Below are 25,367 nucleotides of genomic sequence, written 5' to 3' on the forward strand. Positions count from 1 at the left end.
TATATTTTTTACCTTTTGTACACAACCACGTCCAACTGATCTGAGTTCGCGAGTGCTTCCTGATATGACGTGCGTGCGCGCTCTGGCTTTAGTCTGTGCAAGCGCGGAAAGCCCCGGATGTGATGTCTCGCGCATGCACATCACAGAAGTTCATCCCCCCTCCTGACGATCAGATACTGTGTTTCTCTACAGATGATGTGAGAAAATCTCTTTTAACCCACGAAAAACTGTGGGACCAGACAACATTCCGGACAAAGTGCACAGAGGATGTGCAGACCAGCTGGCTGATGTCTTCAATGAGATCTTTAACACATCCATGCACAGCACCATCGTCACGGTTTGTCTCAAGGCTACCAACATTTTCCATGTTCTGAAGAAGTCCACAGTGTCCAGCCTCAATGACTACCAACCCGTTGCACTCACACCCATCATCATAAAGTTCAAGTTTTTTTCAATTCAAGTTTATTTGTATAGCGCTTTTTACAATACAAATCGTTACAAAGCAACTTTACAGAAAATTATGTTTCTACAATATTTAGTAATAGCTTATAAGTGGTGACTGTCAGTTTGTGCGCATATGACAGGATTTGTAGAAAAATTTATACAAGTCGTAGTCAGCCAGATGATGAACATTATTAATATTATTAATAATTAATAATTATTATATGATGCAGTCACACTTGAAGCAATATTTGTTAGTTCTGTTGTTGATTCAGGGTTAGCATCATCTGGAGTCCTCTGAGGGTCAGCATCATCTCTTCTCAGGTGTTCTGGATCCAGACTGGAGCTTGTGTAAATCCTAGTTACCACGGGATGTAAATCCCGTGGCAAAACATAAAAACAAATAGAGACAACATTAGCATAGCTGCTGTTCCAACAAAGTAAAATTAATTAGTGCAACCCAAGCTAAAGAATAAGAATGCACATTTGATCAGATACAACTATACTCACAATTTAAGATACATTATTCAAATGCTTGGCGAAAGAGATGCGTTTTTAATCTAGATTTAAACAGAGAGAGTGTGTCTGAACCCCGGACATTATCAGGAAGGCTATTCCAGAGTTTGGGAGCCAAATGTGAAAAAGCTCTACCTCCTTTAGTGGACTTTGCTATTTTGTGACCTTAGGGAGCGTGATGGATTGTAGCGTTGTAGAAGGCTAGTTAGGTACGCAGGAGCTAAACCATTTAGGGCCTTATAGGTAAGTAATGATAATTTGTAACTGATACGGAACTTAATAGGTAGCCAGTGCAGAGACTGTAAAATTGGGGTAATATGATCATATTTTCTTGACCTGGTAGGGAATCTAGCCGCTGCATTTTGGACTACCTGTAGCTTGTTTATTGAAGAAGCAGGACAACCACCTAGAAGTGCATTACAATAGTCCAGTCTAGAGGTCATGAATGCATGAACTAGCTTTTCTGCATCAGAAACAGACAGTATGTTTCATAGCTTGTCAATGTTTCTAAGATGGAAGAATGCAGTTTTTGTAACATGGGAAATATGATTTTCAAAAGACAAGTTGCTGTCTAATATAACACCCAGATTTTTGACTGTAGAAGAAGTAACAGTACATCCGTCTAGGTGCAGATTGTAATCTACAAGATTCTGTGTAGTGTTTTTTGGTCCAATAATTAATATCTCTGTCTTATCCGAATTTAATTGGAGAAGATTATCGGTCATCCAATCTTTTACATTTTTATCACACTCTGTTAGCTTAGATAATTTAGAGGTTTCATCTGGTCTCGTTGAGATATATAGCTGAGTATCATCAGCATAACAGTGGAAGCTAATTCCGTATTTTCTAATAATATTACCAAGGGGCAACATGTATATTGAAAATAGAAGGGGACCTAGGACGGAGCCTTGTGGCACTCCATATTTTACTGATGATAAATGAGATGACTCCCCATTTAAGTAAACAAAATGGTAGCGATCGGACAGGTAGGATCTAAACCATCTTAGAGCCTGCCCTTGAATACCTGTATAGTTTTGTAATCGATCTATGAGTGTGTCATGATCTATGGTGTCGAACGCAGCACTAAGATCAAGTAAGACTAGAAATGAGATGCAGCCTTGATCTGACGCAAGAAGCAGGTCATTTGTAATTTTAACAAGTGCAGTTTCTGTGCTATGGTGGGGCCTGAAACCTGACTGAAATTCTTCATACAGATCATTTTTGTGCAGGAAAAATTTTCACAACACAACATTTTCTAAAAATTTTAGACATAAATGGAAGATTTGAAATAGGCCTATAATTTGCCAGTTCACTAGGATCTAGTTTTGGTTTCTTAATAAGAGGCTTAATAACCGCCAGCCTGAATGGTTTTGGGACGTGACCTAAAGATAACGACGAGTTAATAATATTGAGAAGCGGTTCTTCGGCTACAGGTAACAACTCTTTCAGTAATTTAGTGGGTACAGGATCTAATTAACATGTTGTTGGTTTAGATACAGTGATAAGTTTATTTAGCTCTTCTTGTCCTATATTTGTAAAGCATTGCAGTTTATCTTTGGGTGCCATCCATCCATCCATCTTCTACCGCTTATCCGGGGCCGGGTCGCGGGGGCAGCAGTCTAAGCAGAGAACCCCAGACTTCCCTCTCCCTAGACACTTCCTCCAGCTCTTCTGGGGGGACACCGAGGCGTTCCCAGGCCAGCCGGGAGACATAGTCTCTCCAGCGTGTCCTAGGTCTCCCCCGGGGTCTCCTCCCAGTGGGATGTGCCCGGAACACCTTCCCGGGAAGGCGTCCAGGAGGCATCCGGAACAGATGCCCGAGCCACCTCAGCTGACCCCTCTCGATGTGGCGGAGCAGCGGCTCTACTCTGAGCTCCTCCCGGGTGACTGAGCTTCTCACCCTATCTCTAAGGGATCGCCCAGCCACCCTGCGGAGAAAGCACATTTCGGCCGCCTGTATCCGGGATCTTGTCCTTTCGGTCATGACCCAAAGCTCATGACCATAGGTGAGAGTAGGAGCGTAGATTGACCGGTAAATCGAGAGCTTCGCCTTGCGGCTCAGCTCTTTCTTCACCACGACAGACCGGTACATTGACCGCATTACTGCAGAAGCTGCACCGATCCGTCTGTCAATCTCCCGTTCCATCCTTCCCTCACTCGTGAACAAGACCCCAAGATACTTAAACTCCTCCACTTGAGGCAGGAACTCTCCACCAACCTGAAGTGGGCAAGCCACCCTTTTCCGACTGAGGACCATGGCCTCGGATTTGGAGGTGCTGATTCTCATCCCAGCCGCTTCACACTCGGCTGCAAACCGTCCCAGTGCATGCTGAAGGTCCTGGCCTGATGAGGCCAACACGACAACATCATCCGCAAAGAGCAGAGACGAAATCGTGTTGTCACCAAACCTGACCCCCTCCGGCCCCTGGCTGCGCCTAGAAATTCTGTCCATAAAAATCATGAACAGAACCGGCGACAAAGGGCAGCCCTGCCGGAGTCCAACACGCACCGGGAACAAGTCTGACTTACAGCTGGCAATACGAACCAAGCTCCTGCTCCGTTCGTACAGGGACCGGATAGCCCTTAGCAAAGGGCCCCGGACCCCATACTCCCGGAGAACCCTCCACAGGCCGCCGCGAGGGACACAGTCGAATGCCTTCTCCAAATCCACAAAGCACATGTGGACTGGTTGGGCATACTCCCATGAACCCTCCAGCACCCTGTAGAGGGTATAGAGCTGGTCCAGTGTTCCACGGCCTGGACGAAAACCACACTGTTCCTCCTGAATCCGAGGTTCTACTATCGGCCGGATTCTCCTCTCCAGTACCCTGGCATAGACTTTCCCAGGGAGGCTGAGAAGTGTGATCCCCCTGTAGTTGGAACACACCCTCCGGTCCCCCTTCTTAAAAAGAGGGACCACCACCCCGGTCTGCCATCCCAGAGGCACCGTCCCCGACTGCCACGCGATGCTGCAGGGTGCGATGGATGAAACTGGTGTTAGACGCTGTTGAATCTACATTCGCTATTGTATTTCTAATGTTATCTATTTTATCAGTGAATAAATTCATAAAGTCATTACTATTTAACGTTGGTGGAATATTTGAATCCGGTGGCGTCTGGTAATTTGTTAATTTAGCCACTGTGCTAAATAAAAACCTTGGATTGTTTTGGTTATTTTCAATGAGTTTGTGGATATGCTCTGCCCTAGCAGTTTTTAGAGCCTGTCTATACCTGGACATACTGTTTTTCCATGCAATTCTAAAAACAAGTTAGTTTTTCTCCATTTGCGTTCAAGATTACGAGTTACTTTCTTGAGAGAGTGAGTATTACTGTTATACCATGGCACAGTACGTTTTTCTCTAACCTTTTTCAATTTGATGGGGGCAACAGCTTCTAAAGTATTAGAGAAAATAGTGCCCATGTTGTCAGTCATTTTGTCTAGTTCATGTGTATTTTTGGGTACAAATAGCAGTTGAGAAAGATCAGGCAGGTTACTTGCGAATCTGTCTTTGGTGACTGGAACAATAGTTCTGCCTGGACGGTAACGCTTAGACATATAGTTAATATCAGTGATATGCAGCATGCACGATACAAGGAAATGGTCTGTAATATCATCACATTGAGGTACGATATCTATAGCAGTAAGATCGATTCCATGCGATATAATTAAATCTAGTGTATGATTAAAACGATGATAAAGTGCTTTGAGAGGGTTGTCATGAAGCACATCAAGAACCTGCTGCCCCCCACACTGGACCCACTACAGTTTGCGTACCAATGATAATAAAGCCTCTCTGACCCAGACTCACTATGACATGTTGTTGGTGTTTTTGTATGTATGCTTGAGTCACGGTTCTTGGAGAGGCGTTTCCCCATAGCGACCCCTAGAGGACATAGTGTCTCTTTTTTTTTTTTTTTTTACAAAGACTACATAAAAAATACAGACCCAAGTAGAAACTGGATGTGAAAATGGATGTTACAACCCGAATTCCGGAAAAGTTGGAACGTTTTTTAAATTTTAATAAAATGAAAACTAAAGGAATTTCAAATCACATGAGCCAATATTTTATTCACAATAGAACATAGATAACGTAGCAAATGTTTAAACTGAGAAATTTTACACTTTTATCCACTTAATTAGCTCATTTAAAATATAATGCCTGCTACAGGTCTCAAAAAAGTTGGCACGGGGGCAACAAATGGCTAAAAAAGCAAGCAGTTTTGAAAAGATTCAGCTGGGAGAACATCTAGTGATTAATTAAGTTAATTGATATCAGGTCTGTAACATGATTAGCTATAAAAGCTTTGTCTTAGAGAAGCAGAGTCTCTCAGAAGTAAAGATGGGCAGAGGCTCTCCAATCTGTGAAAGACTGCGTAAAAAAATTGTGGAAAACTTTAAAAACAATGTTCCTCAACGTCAAATTGCAAAGGCTTTGCAAATCTCATCATCTACAGTGCATAACATCATCTAAAGATTTAGAGAAACTGGAGAAATCTCTGTGCGTAAGGGACAAGGCCGGGAGACCTTTATTGGATGCCCGTGGTCTTCAGGCTCTCAGACGACACTGCATCACTCATCGGCATGATTGTGTCAATGACATTACTAAATGGGCCCAGGAATACTTTCAGAAACCACTGTCGGTAAACACAATCCGCCGTGCCATCAGCAGATGCCAACTAAAGCTCTATCATGCAAAAAGGAAGCCATATGTGAACATGGTCCAGAAGCGCCGTCGTGTCCTGTGGGCCAAGGCTCATTTAAAATGGACTATTTCAAAGTGGAATAGTGTTTTATGGTCAGACGAGTCCAAATTTGACATTCTTGTTGGAAATCGCGGACGCCGTGTCCTCCGGGCTAAAGAGGAGGGAGACCTTCCAGCATGTTATCAGCGTTCAGTTCAAAAGCCAGCATCTCTGATGGTATGGGGGTGCCCCGTCCCAACTATTTTGAGACCTGTAGCAGAAATCAAAATTGAAATGAGCTCATTTTGTGCATAAAATTGTAAACTTTCTCAGTTTAAACATTTGCTATGTAATCTATGTTCTATTGTGAATAAAATATTGGCTCATGTGATTTGAAAGTCTTTTAGTTTTCATTTTATTAAAATTTAAAAAACGTCCCAACTTTTCCGGAATTCGGGTTGTAAGTGAAGTGTGGGGTCCCATACTTGGAATTTGTGCTCTGCATTTAACTCATTCAAGTGCACACACACACACACGGAGCAGTGGGCAGCCAATGCTGCAGGACCTAGGGAGTATTTGGGGTTCAGTCCCTTACTCAAGTGTCTCACCTCAATCATGGTATCGAAGGTGGTGAGAGTGCTGGATATTCACTCCACCCTGCCAGTTCTACAAAAGGTAGCAATGTCATTATTCAGTTCGAGACAGTCAATGTTGGTTCAGTTCCATTCAATTAATTTTACCACTGTTCAGGGGTTTTAGGAAGAACAAGAACACCCCATATTGATGGTAAAAACCACTGTAATGCATAGCCACTCTGATGGCTTATTACTTGATTCAACGCAGTGCTTTAAAGTAAACGTATTTGTAAATATGTACAATAAACAACAAGTCCAAGGAATGTTACTAAACAACTGTTTTGTTTGCGTGCATTTGTTTTGATAGGAATACACCATGACCGTGTTTCTGCGGCAGAGTTGGAGAGATGACCGTCTGTCCTTCAACCACACAAACAAAACTCTTGGCCTGGACAGCCGCTTTGTGGACAAACTCTGGTTACCAGACACATTCATAGTTAATGCCAAATCAGCCTGGTTTCATGATGTTACTGTGGAGAACAAACTCATACGCCTCCAGCCTGATGGAGTCATTCTCTACAGTAGTCGGTACGTGGCTAATTTTGTATTGGCAATAATGTAAAATGACTTTGGGCAGCGAAGTAAAGCTGGAAAGTTGACAGATCACAATAAAGAAAAGAAAATTTAAGTTAAAAAAATCGAATAATCATGTTTATAAATAGAGACAGTCATTATAACAAAATAAACATAAAGTTGTCTGTTCTTTATTTTATGAAAAATAAAAATAAAGTTGCCTATCAACCTTAATGAACACCATCTACTCAGGCCTGGATTAAGAATTCAGAGGCCCCTGGGCACAATGTCTTGTCCGGCCCCTTTCACACCCTTACACGCACAATCAAGGTTTTGAATTATAGGGTACTATTAGTTGGAAACACCTCTAGCTTATACAGGATGTACACTAACAGGTTACAGCCTATGATCACAACCTGAAGAACAATATTAACACCTGTAGATATTCTCCATCATACAGGATTTACACCACATAATTGCAACAATGCTTTCCTGGACCAGCAGCAATCTTTGCAATAAGTGAAAATAGTAATTATGCTATCTATACTTTATACTGGCAGATACTATTTGCACGTCAGTATGTTTGTAGATTAACAGGATGCAATAATAACATAGGGTCTCATTCATGAAACTACATTTAAAGTAGTTTGCGTGTAAAACAAACCTTAAAAACTTTCATAAATGCCTTGTAAACATCAGATTTTTTTTAGTTGAACATTTGCATGTCAATAAATTCTGATAATTTATAATATTTCATAAATGCAAAAAATCACAAATAAAACATATGCCTAACAAAAATATTCCATTAACATGTGTCCATCAAAGCATTTTTAGCCAGCTGAAAAATGCCCGGTGCTCTTCTAAAAATGGCCAACACTTTTGGGGCACATTTTTCTTCCAGCTGAGATGCTTTGGTTGCTATGATTTGGAAGATCCATGGCAATAACATATTACTATTATCTAATTTTTAAAAAATATTACTGAATATAAAAATGCAGTAATATTAACTTCTCCATGTTGTTTTCCAGTCATTGTTCAGTACAAGTAGGATGGTTGGTCTGTGTAGTATTTGTCCCACCCCTCCTCTATTGAGTGGACGGCTGGGTAAGAAGTGACAGTGAAGAGCACTGCGTTTTACACAAAGTTAAGCAGTTATTACTCTCAGCTACAAAACTAACAAAAAAAATTCATCAGTTTGCCAAAAAAGAACACAGAACATTTTATGCACTATTATACTACATTTACACGTGGGCGGCTATTTTCATAAAAGGACATTTCAACCTCTCCGGTTTCAAAAATAACATTGTGTACACATGTCAGTTTTCATAAAAGTCTTCATTTACACTTACCCATGTATATATGCCGTCAAGAGCATGCCAAACCTGTATGTGATGGCGTAACGAGAAGCTCATGCCCACATAAGCCAATCAGAATCCCGAAAATCACAGGTAAACATAGGTTGCACTTTTGACGTAGGTGCGAGCTCTGGCACATACTGTGACATTGGCTGCCTAAACAACTGTTTGTCTCAGTTTACATACAAACGTGCAAACGAAGGTTTTCAAAATCTCCACTCTGGTCGGAGTTTTTAGAAAGAATCGGTTTCAGAGGCAAATTGTCAGTTTGCGTATAAATGAAGGGAGCAAATGAAGGGAAATGTCTCAATTTTTTCAAAATAGCCATGTACGTGTAAACGGGGCCTTACGCTCTCAGGGATTCATGTTCACATTCATCTGTGTTCACCACCCCAAACTATTACGAGACTCTGTGTGCACTTACCTGTGTATACATTCCTACAGTACACCCAACGATCCTCCTATGATTCTACAACCTTATACTCCATAGTTCCTGGGTCTGATATCTGACTTTCATATGCAAAAAAAACATCATCAACCTTCAGCTATGACCCATTGAACTGTTTCAATACCCCAGATTCTCACCTGCCATTAACTCCTAACAATCCAAGGAAAACTATTAGGATGTGGGCATGTTAGATATAAGGCTCCTTTAATATATACTCAAGATCGGTAACATCCATGAAGAGAAAATCACCTATCTGGTACTGGAGGGACCCACAGTGGACATCATCCTGGGACACCCCTGGCTCATCCACCATTCTCCAGAGATTGGATGAAACTCCTGTGAGGTTATTCGCTGGAGCGAATTCTGTCACCAACATTGCCTCACTGCACTTCCACGACCACCCCACAAGCCACCAGCTGTCCAGATCGCTTCCATGTGGATTGAAATTCCAGAGCCAAGTGTGACTCCCTCCTTGCCATCTGATTATGTGGTATTCCAGGATGTCTTCAGTAAGCATCTACCACCTCATCGCCCATGGGACTGCACTATCAACTTGCTGCCTGGAGATAAACTCCCGAAGGGTAGAGTTTACCCAGTGTCCATCCCAGAGCACAAGGCAATGGAGGAGTACATCAAGGAGGCTCTTATCCAGGGATTTATCCGGCCAACCAGCTGACCAGCGACCCAGAGTTTCTTCTTTGTGGTTAGAAAGAACAGGGGCTTGCGGTCCTGCATTAATTATTGAGCTCTGAACTCCTAGATGGTCAAACTTCCTTATCCACTTCCCCTGGTCCCAGCCACTCTCGAGGAACTCCACGGGGGCATGCATCTTCTCCAAGCTGGGCCTGCAGAGCACGTATAACCTTTGTTTGAATCCACATAGGCGATGAATGGAGGACGGCATTTATTACCCCTTCCGGCCACTATGAGTACTTAATCATGCCGTATGGCCTGCCAACACACCATCCATCTTCCAAGGATTCATGAATGAGGTGTTCTGGGAGTTCCTCCACAACATAGTTATTGTTTGCATAGATGATATCCTCATCTACTCCTGGAACCTGGCCGTACATCACCACCATGTTAACCCTCTGAGGTCTAAGGGGGTTTTGGGGGCCTGGAGAAGTTTTGACATGCCCTGACTTTTGTGCTTTTTTCAATTGCTTATATACATGGCTAAAATCTTAAATCAATTTTTACAAACTGCACTACAAAAATATATAAATAGCATGTATGTACATGATTGTGTTTTTGAGAAAACAACGTTTATGCATGGTTAGTGAAAAACTAAAAATTTGAAGTCACTGATATAAGGTCATAAACTGTCTCAGGTTACTTGACTGTAACCCTGTTCCCTGAAAAAGCGTGAACGAGATGCTGCACTCAATAGCACTAATGAGAACATTCTTTGTTCGACCAGTTGTGAAGCCATGTGCAAGAATTGGCTTAAATAACCTCGGTAGGTGACGTCACATATTACACACACCTGAAGGTTATAAATAGACATGACACGGAAACAACCTCAGGTTAATGTTTGTCTGAAAGGACGTCCGGACACGTTTACAGTGCGGCATTGAGGTGCAGCATCTCATTCCCACTTTTTCAGGGAACAGGGTCACAGTCAAGTAACCCGAGACGTTCCCTTATCAAAAGCTACTCTCAATGCTACGCTCAATAGCGCTAATGGGAACGAGAATACTGACACCGCCGCACTTAAAGTGTCTGGACCCCCATGGTTGTGTAGTGTGTGTGCACAAACATCAAAGAGGTCTCAGATATGACTTTGGGATGTCGACTCAAGGACATGCGAGCCCGGAGCAGCATGGACATCCAAGCTATAGAATCTGACAAATGTGTGCGTAGAGGACCAACCTGCCTCATCACACACTTGCTGCAATGGCGCACCTCTTGCTAAAGCCATTGAAGATGCAACCCCCCTGGTTGAATTTGCCCTAACTCCAAGAGGCGAATTTAGACCATGCGCCTCGTAGGTTAGGGCAATAGCATCCCTCACCCAATGTAAAATTGTTTGAATATGAAAAGTTGCTCTGACTTACACCACTGGCTAGTGTGGTGGACGTAAATCTGAAGAGCATGTACTGGACACAGTAAGTGAAGTCTTTCCTTCTCTGATGTCGTGAATGGCGGAGGACAGAAGGCTTCAAGAATGATCGGATGTATGGTCGAGAAAGGAACTTTTGTTAGATAATTAAGGAGATGATGCAAAATAACTTTGACTCGCCCAGGGGCAAAATCTAAGCAGGATGGCAGGACTGACAAAGCCTGTAAATCCCCAGTTCTTTTTAGAGAGGTAATGGCCATAAGAAAAACCATCTTTAGAGTCAGAAGCCTGTCAGGCGCTGATTCCAATGGTTCGAAAAGGGTGCCAGCCAGCCCTTCGAGCACTACGGCTAAACTGCTTAGCCCCACGAATGAAGCGGGCGACTAGAGGGTGCTTTCCCACAGAAACCCTGTCAATCAAAACGTGGCAAGCTGAAATAATGGCCATGTAGGTTCTGAGAGTACTAGGGTCTGTGTCTGAGGACAATTTCTCTTGCAGGAACTCCAGTACTGAAACAATTTGGCAGTGAGCTGGGTCTACATTAGGGATGTTGAAATTAATCGTTGCATCGATGCATTGCAATGCGGACGTGGACGATTCTGCATCAATGCAGTAATAGACCTTAATCGATTATTGCCTATGACGTCATTCGCATATACGCATTTCAGTCATGCGAGTTTAAAATGGCGGAAACACAGGCAAAACACATACGCGAATATAAAAAAATGCACCTACAAATTTTAAACCTGAGATCTGGGCACATTTTGGTTTTTATAAACCAATTGGTAGGCACGACGAGCTGGACAGGACACATGCGGTGTGTAAAACCTGTCAAGCTGAAATATTTTTTTTTTATTTTTTTTTAGTTGAATGTTTGCTACATTCAGTAAGTGCCCAGTGCTGTTATTTTATATTTGTTTGATTTTATGTTGTATATTAGAGCTGTGCAGAAAGTTTTAGTTTTGAAGACTGTACTATTTATTATGGGTTATAAATTAAGTACATTTTTATACATTTGTTAACATTTAAATACTTTTTGAAGTAGTACACTGCACTTTAAATGCATTCACTACTTGACAGTTTCATGTGGCTTTAGTATTTATTTACTAGTGTTCACTTAATACTAGTGTTCATTTACTAGTGTATTTACTCTGTTCAGATTTAAGCTTTATTTGAAGCAGATAAAATAAAAAGGGAGTTCAAATATCTGACTGCTTGTAGACTATTTACTGATGAAAATGTAGCCATGTGCAGGATTATTGAAAACCAAGGTTGCAAAGAATGCATCATGATGCATCGTGAAATCGAATTGAATCAAATCGTTAACATGATAATCGTAATCGAATTGAATCATGAAACCAGTGCCAATTCACACCCCTAGTCTGCATGGTGTGTCATGCACCAGCCCCCGAAAACACGCCATCTGGGGGCATATGTTTTTCTAGTGTAGGGAGACCTAACACTTAGAATAGTTTCTATTACATCTGCTGAAAGGCCAGCATTTCTTAGTTGGTCCCCCTCAGGGGCCAGACATGAAGGTTCCAGAGCTCGCTGGGGATGAAATACTGTCCCCTGCGCATGAGAGAGAAGATCTCTCCTGATCGGAATTGCCCACGGTGAGCCGTCGAGGAGGGATATTAGATCTGAGAACCAGACTCTGGTCAGCCAACGGGGTGCTATCAGTAAGAGGCGAGACCCCTGCTGACGAACCTTGGCCAGGACTTTCGGGAGCAGAGCAATCGGAGGAAAGGTGTAAAGACGCAGTCTGGGCCATACAAGGGCCATCACGTCCAGACCCAGGGGAGCTGGATGAGTCAGAGAGAAGTAGAGGGAACATTGTGCCGTCTCCTGTGTTGCAAAGAGGTCCACCTCTGCTTCAAAAAAACTTTCCCAGATTTGACTCACTACTTCGGGGTGGAGTTTCCATTCCCCGTGTGTCACAGCTTGTCTGGACAGCAAGTCTGCTTCCACATTCATATGACCAGGAATGAAAATCACCCTGAGGCACAGGAACTTGTCCTGTGCACAAAGCAGAACCTGCTGCGCTAATTCGTTCAAGCGGCGCGACCGCAGTCCGCCCTAGCGATTTATGTAAGGGACTACCGATGTGTTGTCTACCCGCACTAGGACATGGTAGCCTTTCAACTGCTGGAGGAAGTATTTCAGGGCCAGAAATACAGCCTTCATTTCGAGGCAATTGATGTGCCATTCGAGAAGATGACCTCTCCAGATCCCTTGGGCTGGATGACCATTTAAGACCGCTCCCCGGCCCGTGAGGGAAGAGTCTGTTGTTAGCATCTTGGGACGGCAACACGGACCTAGTGTGGGACCCGAAGTCAGAAACTGGGGTCTGAACCACATAGATGGGGTACAAAGCCCCTGGCGCATAACCCTTATTTGTCTCTGGGGATTGGCCCTTGGATGAAATCCCCTGGCTCTGAGCCACAACTGAAATGATCTCATGTGCAGGAGACCCAAATGTATCACCATAGATGCAGCTGCCATGAGACCTAAAACTTTCTGAAAGTGATGAACAGTGACTTTCTGGCCTAGCTTGATGTTATTTAGGGTGTTTAGAATAGATTCGACACATGCAGGAGACAGCTGTGCTCGCATTGCAATCGAGTCCCATACCACCCCAAATACGTTGTCTTCTGAGCAGGGGAAAGAACACTTTTCTTGGCATTGAGTCTCAACCCCAGAGATTTGAGATGAGCTAGAACGACATCCCGATGTTGAAGAGCTAAAATCGGACGCAACCACCCATCTTTCTTGGGAACAAGAAAATACCGACTGTAATAGCCTGACTCTCTGTCTGGCAGGGGAACATGTTCTATGGCCCCTTTGTCCAGTAGTGTTTGCAATTCTTGTGTCAACAAATACTCTCGTTCCGGTTTCACGGATGTGGAGACCACACCGTTGAAACGTGGAGGATGATACACAAACTGAATCCTGTAGCATTTCACTACAGTCCTTTCTATCCATGGGGAGATATTTGGCAGTAGCTTCCATGCTGCCAGCTTCTCCGAAAGGGGTACTAATTTTGACACTTTGTGTTGTTGGGGGAATGTTAGATGTCCAGTGTCCTGAAACGTGGCAGGAGGCAACCGAGCATTTAACATTTTGCTGCTCCCCGAAACAGCAGTGGTGGCAGAGATAAAACAACGGGCCCTTGAGGGTGCCAGGAAGTCTTTATTATCTGTTGGAACTTTACGCGCCCCTCCCGTGGTTGGCACACCCCGCGTTCCTGACCTGGTCCTGGTAAACAACAGTTTACAGTTCATTAATTTAGGGAAATTAACAATGGTCTCAACCCTCAAGGGACTATTTGGCCAGCCAGCTTATTCCTGATTGAAAAGCAAATTGTTACTAATAGTGTAATAAACATCAACTTTGAAGCACATGCTGATCGATGGACTAGCATTACTCAACATTACTTACTACCTTCCAGCAACACTACATTCAATGAAGGTAAAATAGTAAAAAATAATAATAGAACCAAAATCGGAACCGAAAAATTTCTAATAATACCCAACCCTATTTAAGAAGTTAATTCACCTTTATTTATATAGCGCTTTAACCTGTTAGCCAGCACCCCCCATTATGGGACTCACAGCTGAAAATGCTCTACCTAACTTATAAACAGATTCCTACTTCAGTGTGTTACAAACATAATTTTGGTGTCTTTGGAAAGAAGACCCTTTGGGCTTTACTTTTTTATCAACCAGATTTGATAATGTTTAAAAAGATTAAAAGTTATAGACACTGAAGTGCCTTAATTTTTTTTTTACCACACTTAAATATTTTTTATTTGATATAAAAATACATGAAATGAGTCCTGGAGCAATCTAGAAAAGTAATGGGTTGAAAGCCACATGTCTCATGAGTTTCTATTTGAAATCTGAATAAGATATCATGAAAAATGAGACTCCTGCAAATATTTCTAGACCCCCCACCCCCCAAATATAAGAAAATATATTTCCCAATAGTATTGAAGGCCTCTACAAACTATTAAGTCAGTAAACATACCACTGCATAGTTTTTTTCAGTTATAAAACACTAGACAGAAACTTAGACAAATAAGTGATTTATTTGAGCTCTAGAAAAATACAATAAGAATAATTTGAGTAAGAAAAATAAGAATAAATATAGCTGCACGCAGCGATGGCGGGCTCAAGCCATCAGTGCAACACCACCCCGGTGGCATCAGGTAAACTGACCAAGTCAAACCCGATTCTTTGTCACGTATTTTTGATCCATCCGAATGCCCGGTGACTCCCGAGTGTATTTTACCTGAGAGTATAGTCATCTCATCACTTGTATGGGAGGTCGAATCGAAGGTCAAGACTGCCTTAGAAGGGGTAACGCCTCCGCCCGGGTGTCCACCGAATTGGTTGTTCATTCCGGAGGAGTTATGGTCTAACGTTATTCAGTGGGGTCACTGCTCCAATGTTGCTTGTCATCCAGGGATAAGCACCAAGTGCTTAGTAAAGCAACGATTCTGGTGGCCACTTATGGCTCGCGACATTATCAATTTTGTTTTGGCCTGCTCTGTTTGCACCAGTGGTAAGACATCTAACCGACCTCTGGACGGGCTTCTTCAACCACAGCCTGTCCCTTCGAGACTCTGGTCCCACATGGCTCTAGATTTTGTTACCGCCCTCCCGCCCTCTAATGGCATGATGGTCATCTTGACCGTAGGGGACCGATTCTCGAAGGCGACACATTTCATTCCCTTGCCCAAATTACCCTCAGCCAAGGAGACAGCGGTTACTGTAATTGATCACGTCTTTTGGGTTACATGGTCTCCCGGTAGACGTGGTTTCTGACGGGGGATCCCAATTTGTGTCCAAATTTTGGAGGGAGGTTTGTAAATTATTGGGAGCGGCGGTTAGTCTGTCTTCGGGTTATCATCCGCAGAGCAACGGTCAGTCTGAGCGGGCCAACCAAGATTTACAGAGAACGTTGTGATGTTTAGTCTCCAAGAATCCTTTTCCTCGAGTCAATAACTCTCTATGGTTGAGTACGCTCATAACTCGCTACCAGTGTCAGCCATGGGCCTCTCCCCGTTTGAGTGTAGCATAGGTTACCAGCCACCCATTTTTCCTAATCTGGAGCCTGTCACCAAGATTATTAAAAAACCTTGATAGAAACCAGGCTCAGTTGGGGGGCCAGTTCTCCTCTGACCAGACGAAACCAGTAGTTAAATTCCAGGCTGCAGCAAAGTCAGATTGTTCAGAAGAATCATCTGTTTCCTGTGGTCTTGTCCTGGTGGTCCTCTGAGACAAGGTCTTTACAACCTTGTCTGGAGTTTGTGTGTGTCCAAAATTAAACCTGTGTTTTATTAACAAATTAACCCGGTTCCCCCACCGCCGCAACTCGTAGATGGGGAACCCACCTATTCGGTCAATTGTATTCTGAACTCGAGATGGAGGGGACGAGGATTCCAGTACTTGGTGGACTGGGAGGGTTACGGTCCGGAGGAGAGGAGTTGGGTACCTGCTAGGGACATACTCGATCACTCCCTGATGGATGATTACAATCGACAGGTAGGGTCATCTGGGAATGCCTGGTCTCTCGTTCCTGTTCTCTGTGTTCTTCTCTTCGTTGGATCGTCTGTGTCTCTGCAATCCCATCCACTCCTCACCACCCACGGATTATACCTCTTACCCCCACGGCTCGCTCATCTCAGTTCCTGTGTCACGCTCTCCTGCTGCATCTCCTCACCGCCACTTCCTGGATCACCATCGCACATTGTTACTTCCTGGAGTAGTTCCAGTTTCTGTCTGCTAGGGGTCACAATAAGCCTGTCCTCCAGCTACCATCCACAGACGAACGGACAGACTGAGCGGAAGATCCAGGAAATCAGATTTTACCTCCGGGCATACTGCTAAGAAGATCAATACAGCTGGATCCGCTTTCTCCGTTGGGCCAAGTGTGCACAGAACTCTCTCCAACAGAACACCATAGGCCTCACGTCCTTCCAGTGCCTATTCCAGCTGATTACTGGTTCCGAGTGAGTGAGAGAGTGTGGGACTCAGCTCATGTCCATCTCCAGCGTGCACTACAGAGAAACAAGACCTTCGCTGATGCCTGGCTTGGCTTCTACTCCCTCATACCATCCAGGAGACAAGGTATGGCTGTCCACCCAGGATCTGCCCCTCTGTCTACCCAGTAGAAAGCTGAGTCTCCACTACATTGGTCTGTTCATGATTCAGAGGCAGATAAATGAGGTTACCTGCAAGCTCCAATTGCCAGTCAGGTACCGAATTCACCCCTTGTTTCATGTTTCGCTCCTTAAACCCTTCTTTCCTTCCACTCAAGAACCCCTCGAGTCAAACGAGCCTCCTCCTCCAGAGATCCTAGACCAACCATCCGTGTATCAGGTCAGAAACATCATGGACTGTGGTGGCCAGCTCGAATACTTGGTCAACTGGGAAGGATATGGACCAGAGGAACATTGCTGGGGGGTCCGTGACGACATCCTTGATCCCATGCTGCCAGAGGAATTTCATTGTGTCTATCCTGATAGTCCCACACTCACTGGTCTACCATTCACAAGCCTGAAATGTTACCAGACTCTTGTGTGCACTTACCTATGTATACTTTCCTATAGGACACCCGATGATCCTCCTATGATTCTCCAATGTTGTACTACATAGTTCCTGGTTCCGATATCTGACTATCCTGCAAAGAAAACCATCATCAACTTTCAGCTAAGACCCACTGAACTGTTTTAATACACTAGATTCTCACCTTCCATTAACTCCTAGGTCTGTAAATATATCACCGTTATTTCAGTTACCTGTTGTCTCTGGCTCGATTTGTGACATACATGTGGAAGGCAGCAATTTAGAATTTGCTAGAACCAACTAACATTTTGAAAATATGAACATTTTCATGAATTCTAAAGATTACGTCAGAATGGCTTTACAGACGATTTACACAAAAACTTGTTCTGCTTGTGTTTCTGTCTGAATGTCTTCTGTTCTACTGCCAACAACACGTGATGTTTCAATGGTGTTGTTTTTTTTATCTTAAATGTCCCAAACATTGAATTGAATTTATATTTCAATGTTTTAAAACTGTTTTTAAATCTGGAGTGTCCCAAACAGACATTGCAGGATAGAGCTAGTGTAAATAGCATTTGCCAACAAGCACACTATTTACACTGTGTAAAGACACTCTGAAAAAAAAAGTCTTCCCCCTGCTTAGGCCCCAAGTGCTCATGGACTTCAGGGCCCGTGCCCATAATGCCCAGTGGATAATCTGGCATTGCATATTCTTAAATAAATGCCACCATTGACCAATCACATATTTCTGAGAGCTGTGTAAAGCAACCAAATGATGCCAACAGCATGGACAAATATGTAAAAAATAAATTAATTAATAATAAAAAAAAACATTATTTATAAAGAATCAGAATTCACTTTCCATGTCTTAACACATGATCACAGAGAGTTTATTTTCTTCTCTGTGTCCTGCTCAATGTTCAAAATGTAATCATGATGGTTTCTATTTCAGAATTACTTCTACAACTGCATGTGACATGGACCTCACAAAATACCCCATGGATGAACAGGAATGCATGCTAGACTTGGAAAGCTGTGAGTAAAGGGAAAACTTTTATCTGGGATCTCTCCTTTGCATTTACAGTGTTTCAACTTCATGAGCTCGAAAATAATTCCTGCACAAAAAACAAACCATGATAATAATGCCTGTGACTTTATTTAAAAAAAAAACATATATTTTCTAGTGTTTTATATTAGGTTTTTCATTACCTTTTTTTTTTTTTTTTTTTGCTTCTTTTATAATAACACTGACACTTCCCCATCTTTTGAATTGCCTTATTTCTTATATTCTTACATATTCCTTACTTTTATGTCATTGTATGAATGTAACATTATGAGAGCAACATGTTTGAGTGACATATACAAATGTCATATGCAGCTGAAGGCAAACCAAGATGTTTTCTTTTTCCTGTTGGTGGTTTTGCAGATGGCTACTCTTCAGAAGACATTGTGTATCACTGGTCAGAGAGTCAGAAAGACATCCATGGGCTGGACAAATTGGAGCTGTCCCAGTTCACCATTACAGATTATCGCTTTGTCACGGAGCTGATGAACTTTAAATCTGGTGAGGCTTTTCATCAACACCGTCCTATATACCTGATATAACTAAACTCTGCCAAAACCTTAATTGCTAATGCTGCAGCAACTGTTGTCATTTTTAATTAAAAAAATAATAATAATAACTGAAAAACTACATTACATATTTTCAAGCCACATATTGTCATTCTCGAAACAGCAGGGAGATTTCCACGTCTCAGTTTAAGATTTCAACTAAGGCGTAACCGAGGCGTATACATCATCCAGTCCTACATGCCCTCCATCTTACTGGTTGCCATGTCATGGGTTTCATTCTGGATCAGCCAATCCGCTGTGCCAGCAAGAGTGACTTTAGGTCTGTATTTCAGTGTTAATATTGCTAATTTCATAAAAATTTAAGTTTATAAAATGTACATTTCATCATATATATTTTAATATTCTCCATATCTAGTATATTTAAAAAAAAAAAAAAAAAAAGTTAAATTTTTATATTTAAAAAAAATCTATAGGTAAGCGTTTTATTTTGAAAGTCCTCTTTAGACATTGTAACTGTTAGTAATTTTGCAACTACATGTCAACTACCAGTCATTAGAGTATTAGTAGATATAATATCGGCTAGCACATTCTACTGACTAGTAACTTTTTTAGTGCATGTCAACTAATTCTACTTACCTTAACTTAACAGTATTAACTTTACTAATACTCAAATGAGTCAGTTGGCATGTACAGTAGCTGCAAATTAATACAACCCGAATTCCGGAAAAGTTGGGACGTTTTTTAAATTTTAATAAAATGAAAACTAAAGGAATTTCAAATCACATGAGCCAATATTTTATTCACAATAGAACATAGATAACATAGCAAACGTTTAAACTGAGAAATTTTACACTTTTATCCACTTAATTAGCTCATTTAAAATTTAATGCCTGCTACAGGTCTCAAAAAAGTTGGCACGGGGGCAAAAAATGGCTAAAAAAGCAAGCAGTTTTGAAAAGATTCAGCTGGGAGAACATTTAGTGATTAATTAAGTTAATTGATATCAGGTCTGTAACATGATTAGCTATAAAAGCTTTGTCTTAGAGAAGCAGAGTCTCTCAGAAGTAAAGATGGGCAGAGGCTCTCCAATCTGTGAAAGACTGCGTAAAAAAATTGTGGAAAACTTTAAAAACAATGTTCCTCAACATCAAATTGCAAAGGCTTTGCAAATCTCATCATCTACAGTGCATAACATCATCAAAAGATTCAGAGAAACTGGAGAAATCTCTGTGCGTAAGGGACAAGGCCGGAGACCTTTATTGGATGCCCGTGGTCTTCGGGCTCTCAGACGACACTGCATCACTCATCGGCATGATTGTGTCAATGACATTACTAAATGGGCCCAGGAATACTTTCAGAAACCACTATCGGTAAACACAATCCGCCGTGCCATCAGCAGATGCCAACTAAAGCTCTATCATGCAAAAAGGAAGCCATATGTGAACATGGTCCAAAAGCCCCGTCGTGTCCTGTGGGCCAAGGCTCATTTAAAATGGACTATTTCAAAGTGGAATAGTGTTTTATGGTCAGACGAGTCCAAATTTGACATTCTTGTTGGAAATCACGGACGCCGTGTCCTCCGGGCTAAAGAGGAGGGAGACCTTCCAGCATGTTATCAGCGTTCAGTTCAAAAGCCAGCATCTCTGATGGTATGGGAGTGCATAAGTGCATACGGTATGGGCAGCTTTCATGTTTTGTAAGGCTCTGTGAATGCTGAAAGGTATATAAAGGTTTTAGAGCAACATATGCTTCCCTCCAAACAACGTCTATTTCAGGGAAGGCCTTGTTTATTTCAGCAGGACAATGCAAAACCACATACTGCAGCTATAACAACAGCATGGTTTCGTCGTAGAAGAGTCCGGGTGCTAACCTGGCCTGCCTGCAGTCCAGATCTTTCACCTATAGAGAACATTTGGCGCATCATTAAACGAAAAATACTTCAAAGACGACCACGAACTCTTCAGCAGCTGGAAATCTATATAAGGCAAAAATGAGACCAAATTCCAACAGCAAAACTCCAGCAACTCATAGCCTCAATGCCCAGACGTCTTCAAACTGTTTTGAAAAGAAAAGGAGATGCTACACCATGGTAAACATGCCCCGTCCCAACTATTTTGAGACCTGTAGCAGAAATCAAAATTGAAATGAGCTCATTTTGTGCATAAAATTGTAAACTTTCTCAGTTTAAACATTTGCTATGTTATCTATGTTCTATTGTGAATAAAATATCGGCTCATGTGATTTAAAAAAGTCTTTTAGTTTTCCTTTTATTAAAATTTAAAAAACGTCCCAACTTTTCCGGAATTTGGGTTGTAAGAATTTGTATACATGAAGTTGCAAATTGACTTATAAAGGTCTTAAGTGGTCTAATGTGAACATTGAAATAAATTAAAACCAGTTATGAGTAATAATTAGAGCATTCAAAACTAAATACACACGCAAATTAACCTGATAAGTCAAATGAATATTTTCATGTGTCCATTAACCTTAGGAATCACAACAGTGCTCACCATGACAACACTGATGGTCAGTGCTCGTTCATCATTGCCCCGGGCTTCTGCCATCAAAGCTCTGGACGTGTATTTCTGGATCTGCTACGTCTTTGTGTTTGCTGCCTTGATCGAATATGCTTTTGCTCACTATAATGCAGACTACAGCAAGAAGGAGAAAGCCAAAGTCAAGACGAATAAGAGTGCAGAGGTAACATCAGAACATCATTCATTTTGCATAGAAGGGTAAAAATGTGTGCTATAACTGACCCATCTCAGGACACAAAGTCTCAAGCATTTTATATTCTTTCAAGTACGGTGAATTCAGGTAAAGTGGGCAATTAAAACTTGTACTGTTCTCAGTGGATTTATACTTTGAGAGCATAACAATGGTCTTTAATTAAAGGGACACTTTTAAGAAAAACTTTTTTTGGCTAATGATCTGGAGTGGATTCATGGTTTAGAGAGGACTCTGGAGAAAACTTATGGACTGGAGCAGGCTCTGGAGTGGATTCATGGACTGGACTGAGCTCTGGAGCAGACTCATAGAATGGAGCGGGTTCTGGAGTGGATTCATGGACTGGAGCAGGCTCTGGAGCAGACTCATAGACTGAAGCTGGCTCTGGAGTAGATTTATTGACTTGAGTGGACTCTGGAGCGAACTCATGGACTGAAGTGGGCTCTTGAGCTGTTTCATGGACTAGAGCGGGCTCTTGAGCAGATTCATGGACTGGAGAGGGCTTTAGAGTGGAATCATGGACTGGAGCGAGCTCTTGAGTGGATTCATGGACTGTAGTGCATTGTATAGCCCAAATACACTATATTGCACCACCATCATGGGCAGTACAGCTGACTGAGGGAGGACCTCCGGGTTGGACAGCACTGAGGCCACAGGGTTTAAGAGTGTTGAGGTCACCGGGGTCAAATTTTTTTGGATCTATTACACTGGCCATTAATCTTATTTGTCTTGGCCCAAGCTCTGCATATGCAGGAGTTTGTGTCCTATTCTTACCTTACTCAAAAAATAAAAAATCCTTAGGAGAAATTTGCATGGCAGTCATGGCATAACAGGGCTCTGGTGTGGTGGCCATTTGGCCATAGGCTCTGGCATGGCTGCCATGATGTGTTGAGACTCTGGAGTGGCAGCCACATTGGGTTCGAGGCTCTGGCTTGGCAGGCATGAAGTGAGCAGGCTTTGGCATCACTTGTTGAGCAGGCTCTGGCTTGGCAGGCAAGGTGTGACAGGTACCATGGGATTTCAGGGCCGCTCTGCAATCTGCAATTCTCACAGTATATGATGAGTCACACAACAACAAAGCATAGCCTACTCTGCTATGAAATTTTCTTCCCCCCAGGCAGCTGTGGACATATGGGTTCATTCAAACCCATACAAAAAATGTATTTCAGTGCCATGTCATTAAAAGCCACACAGTGAATGAGTTCACAAAAGTACTTAACATATTGGGGCAATTCCCCTTCTGAAAACATAGCAAGGCAACTGCTGGGTTCACTGTTGAAGGTCTAGCCTTCTGTAATAAAGTCCACTGAAGGTTAGTTGTATTTATATTCAAGTTCTTGTTTAGTCAAATCAAGTAAAACCAAGCCAAGCCATTTCTTTGTTTATTGTGTATCTGATCATTCTTGGATTTTAAGTGGGGACAGTGGGGGGGGGGGGGGGGGTCTAATGCTATTTAATGCTTTCCAAGTTACACTGTTTAAAAGTTGGATTCTCATGCTAAACATGGCCAAAGTTTCCAAAAACGTTTTTAATGTAGGAGTATTTCTATGCCAAATATTCTCCTTCAGGTTTCGTATAAGTTTCTGAAAGTTCTTTTCGAGTATGGCCCTTCATGATGTAGTGGACAGCAGTTGACGACTGGAAAGCTTCATTTTGATTTGATCAGGCTTTGTGGACAACAAAGAATGCCTTTTGTCTTCAGATTAAACAACACTAACTCTTGTGGAGAGGGGGGTAACATAAACAGTGAAGTGCTTTGTTTTCCCTTAAGGCTATCATTAGAGGAAGGCAGGACGAAGACAGATGAAAGATGAAAAGATTCTCTTCAACACAAAGAAGTATCCTAAGCAGCTGTGTTCTTTGTGCTAAGTACAAAATAGTTGTTGTTAATCTGCTAATATAAGTTTTAATGAGAAACAAGTAAGTTCTGTAAGATGTAGATTTGCAGAGTTTGGAAACAGCAACAACGACCACAAGCTTAGTGCCCAACATCTTCTCCAACAACTTCAGATCCTTCTCTTCAGCGATCCTTCTCCTTCGTGTTCCAGGTTGTCCAGATCTTCTGTAAAGACTTCTAAACCTTCACCTTCAAGGCTCCTCCATTTGCATGTTTCCAGACCAAGGACCTTCTCGGTGCTCAGGAGTACATCGTTCACTAGTGCTTCTTGTTCAAGACTGTAAAAACCGATCAGACTCATTTCTTCTCACTGCATCATGGACCAGGTCAACAAGTGGAAGACGTCACCGCCCAGATGTGGAATGTACTGTAAATATCACACTTTTCAATCCTCTTTCTAGAGACCATTCGGATTAGTGTCAGTTTACGGTAATTTGCATTAGATTTTATATAGTTGTTAAAAACAAATAATCCCTCAATTTATCTGCTGAATATAGAATAAGGTTTACCTTATTACTTCCAGGAAACTTCAGTTTATCTTTCCATAAGATAATGTCCATAGCATAACTTAGGATACAGGATCAGAGATAGCCCACTTTACCTGAAAAGTCCGGAGTGCATTATCTCACAATGTATATTGTTATGTACATTAAAAATAAACCTGAACCTGAATCCAAATTAAAATATTACTGACACATGTATGATCTGGTTTGGTTAGTTTTCTGTGTCTCCAGTTTTCTGCCTAGTTAGTTTCCTTGGTTTTTGTTTAATTAGCTCCACACCTGTTTCTGTTCTTCTTGATGACACTCTCAGTATTTAAAGCCTGTGTTCTCCATTTTTCCTTTGTCTGCTATTGATGTTTCTTCATTTGGATTTGTGTTTGCCCATTCTTTCCTGTGAATTATTAAAAGAACTCTTTTGATTATATTTCTTCGTTGTGCGCTTTGTTTTGCACACCAGACTGTGACACATAAAACCAATTTTTTTTGTGAAAATACTAGTGGGCTAAGATACTTGCACAGTACTGTATATACACTCACTGGCCATTTTATTAGATACACCTTGGTAGTACCGGGTTGGACCCCATTTTGCCTTCAGAACAGCCTTAATTGTTCATGGCATAGATTCAACAAGGCGTTGGAAACATTCCTCGTAGATTTTGGTCAATATTGACATGATCGCATCACGCAGTTGCTGCAGATTTGTCGGCTGCCCATCCACATGGTGCATTATCCTGTTGGAAGTAACCATCTGAAGATAGGTACAGTGTAGTCATAAAGTCAAAGTCACCTTTATTTATATAGCGCTTTAAACAAAATACATTGCGTCAAAGCAACTGAACAACATTCATTAGGAAAAAAGTGTCAATAATGCAAAATGATAGTTAAAGGCAGTTCATCATTGAATTCAGTTATGGCATCTCTGTTCAGTTAAATATTGTCTGTGCATTTATTTGCAATCAAGTCAATGATATCACTGTACATGAAGTGACCCCAACTAAGCAAGCCAGAGGCGACAGCGGCAAGGAACCGAAACTCCATCGGTGACAGAATGGAGAAAAAAACCTTGGGAGAAACCAGGCTCAGTTGGGGGGCCAGTTCTCCTCTGACCGGACGAAACCAGTAGTTCAATTCCAGGCTGCAGCAAAGTCAGATTGTGCAGAACAATCATCTGTTTCCTGTGGTCTTGTCCTGGTGCTCCTCTGACACAAGGTCTTTACAGGGGATCTGTATCGGGGGCTCTAGTTGTCCTGGTCTCCGCTGTCTTTCAGGGATGTAGAGGTCCTTTGTAGGTGCTGATCCACCATCTGGTCTGGATACGTACTGGATCCGGGTGACTGCAGTGACCCTCTGATCTGGACACAGACTGGATCTGGTGGCCACGGTGACCTCGGAACAAGAGAGAAACAGACAAATATTAGCGTAGATGCCATTCTTCTAATAATG

The 25,367-nt window shown here is 42.1% G+C and overlaps 1 protein-coding gene across 1 annotated transcript in view; it reads left to right on the forward strand.

Moving 5' to 3' along the window:
* Window positions 1-25,367, forward strand: part of LOC132115314 (gamma-aminobutyric acid receptor subunit delta-like) — a 52,403-nt gene that overhangs the window by 24,963 nt on the left and 2,073 nt on the right. The window contains exons 4-8 of the mRNA XM_059523711.1: window positions 6,583-6,803; window positions 18,178-18,260; window positions 18,652-18,789; window positions 18,961-19,116; window positions 21,289-21,497. Of these exons, the coding sequence (XP_059379694.1) occupies window positions 6,583-6,803; window positions 18,178-18,260; window positions 18,652-18,789; window positions 18,961-19,116; window positions 21,289-21,497 (807 nt within the window). The remainder of the gene's footprint in view (window positions 1-6,582; window positions 6,804-18,177; window positions 18,261-18,651; window positions 18,790-18,960; window positions 19,117-21,288; window positions 21,498-25,367) is intronic.

This window comes from Carassius carassius, chromosome 34, assembly GCF_963082965.1.
Source record: "Carassius carassius chromosome 34, fCarCar2.1, whole genome shotgun sequence".
NCBI lineage: Eukaryota > Metazoa > Chordata > Actinopteri > Cypriniformes > Cyprinidae > Carassius > Carassius carassius.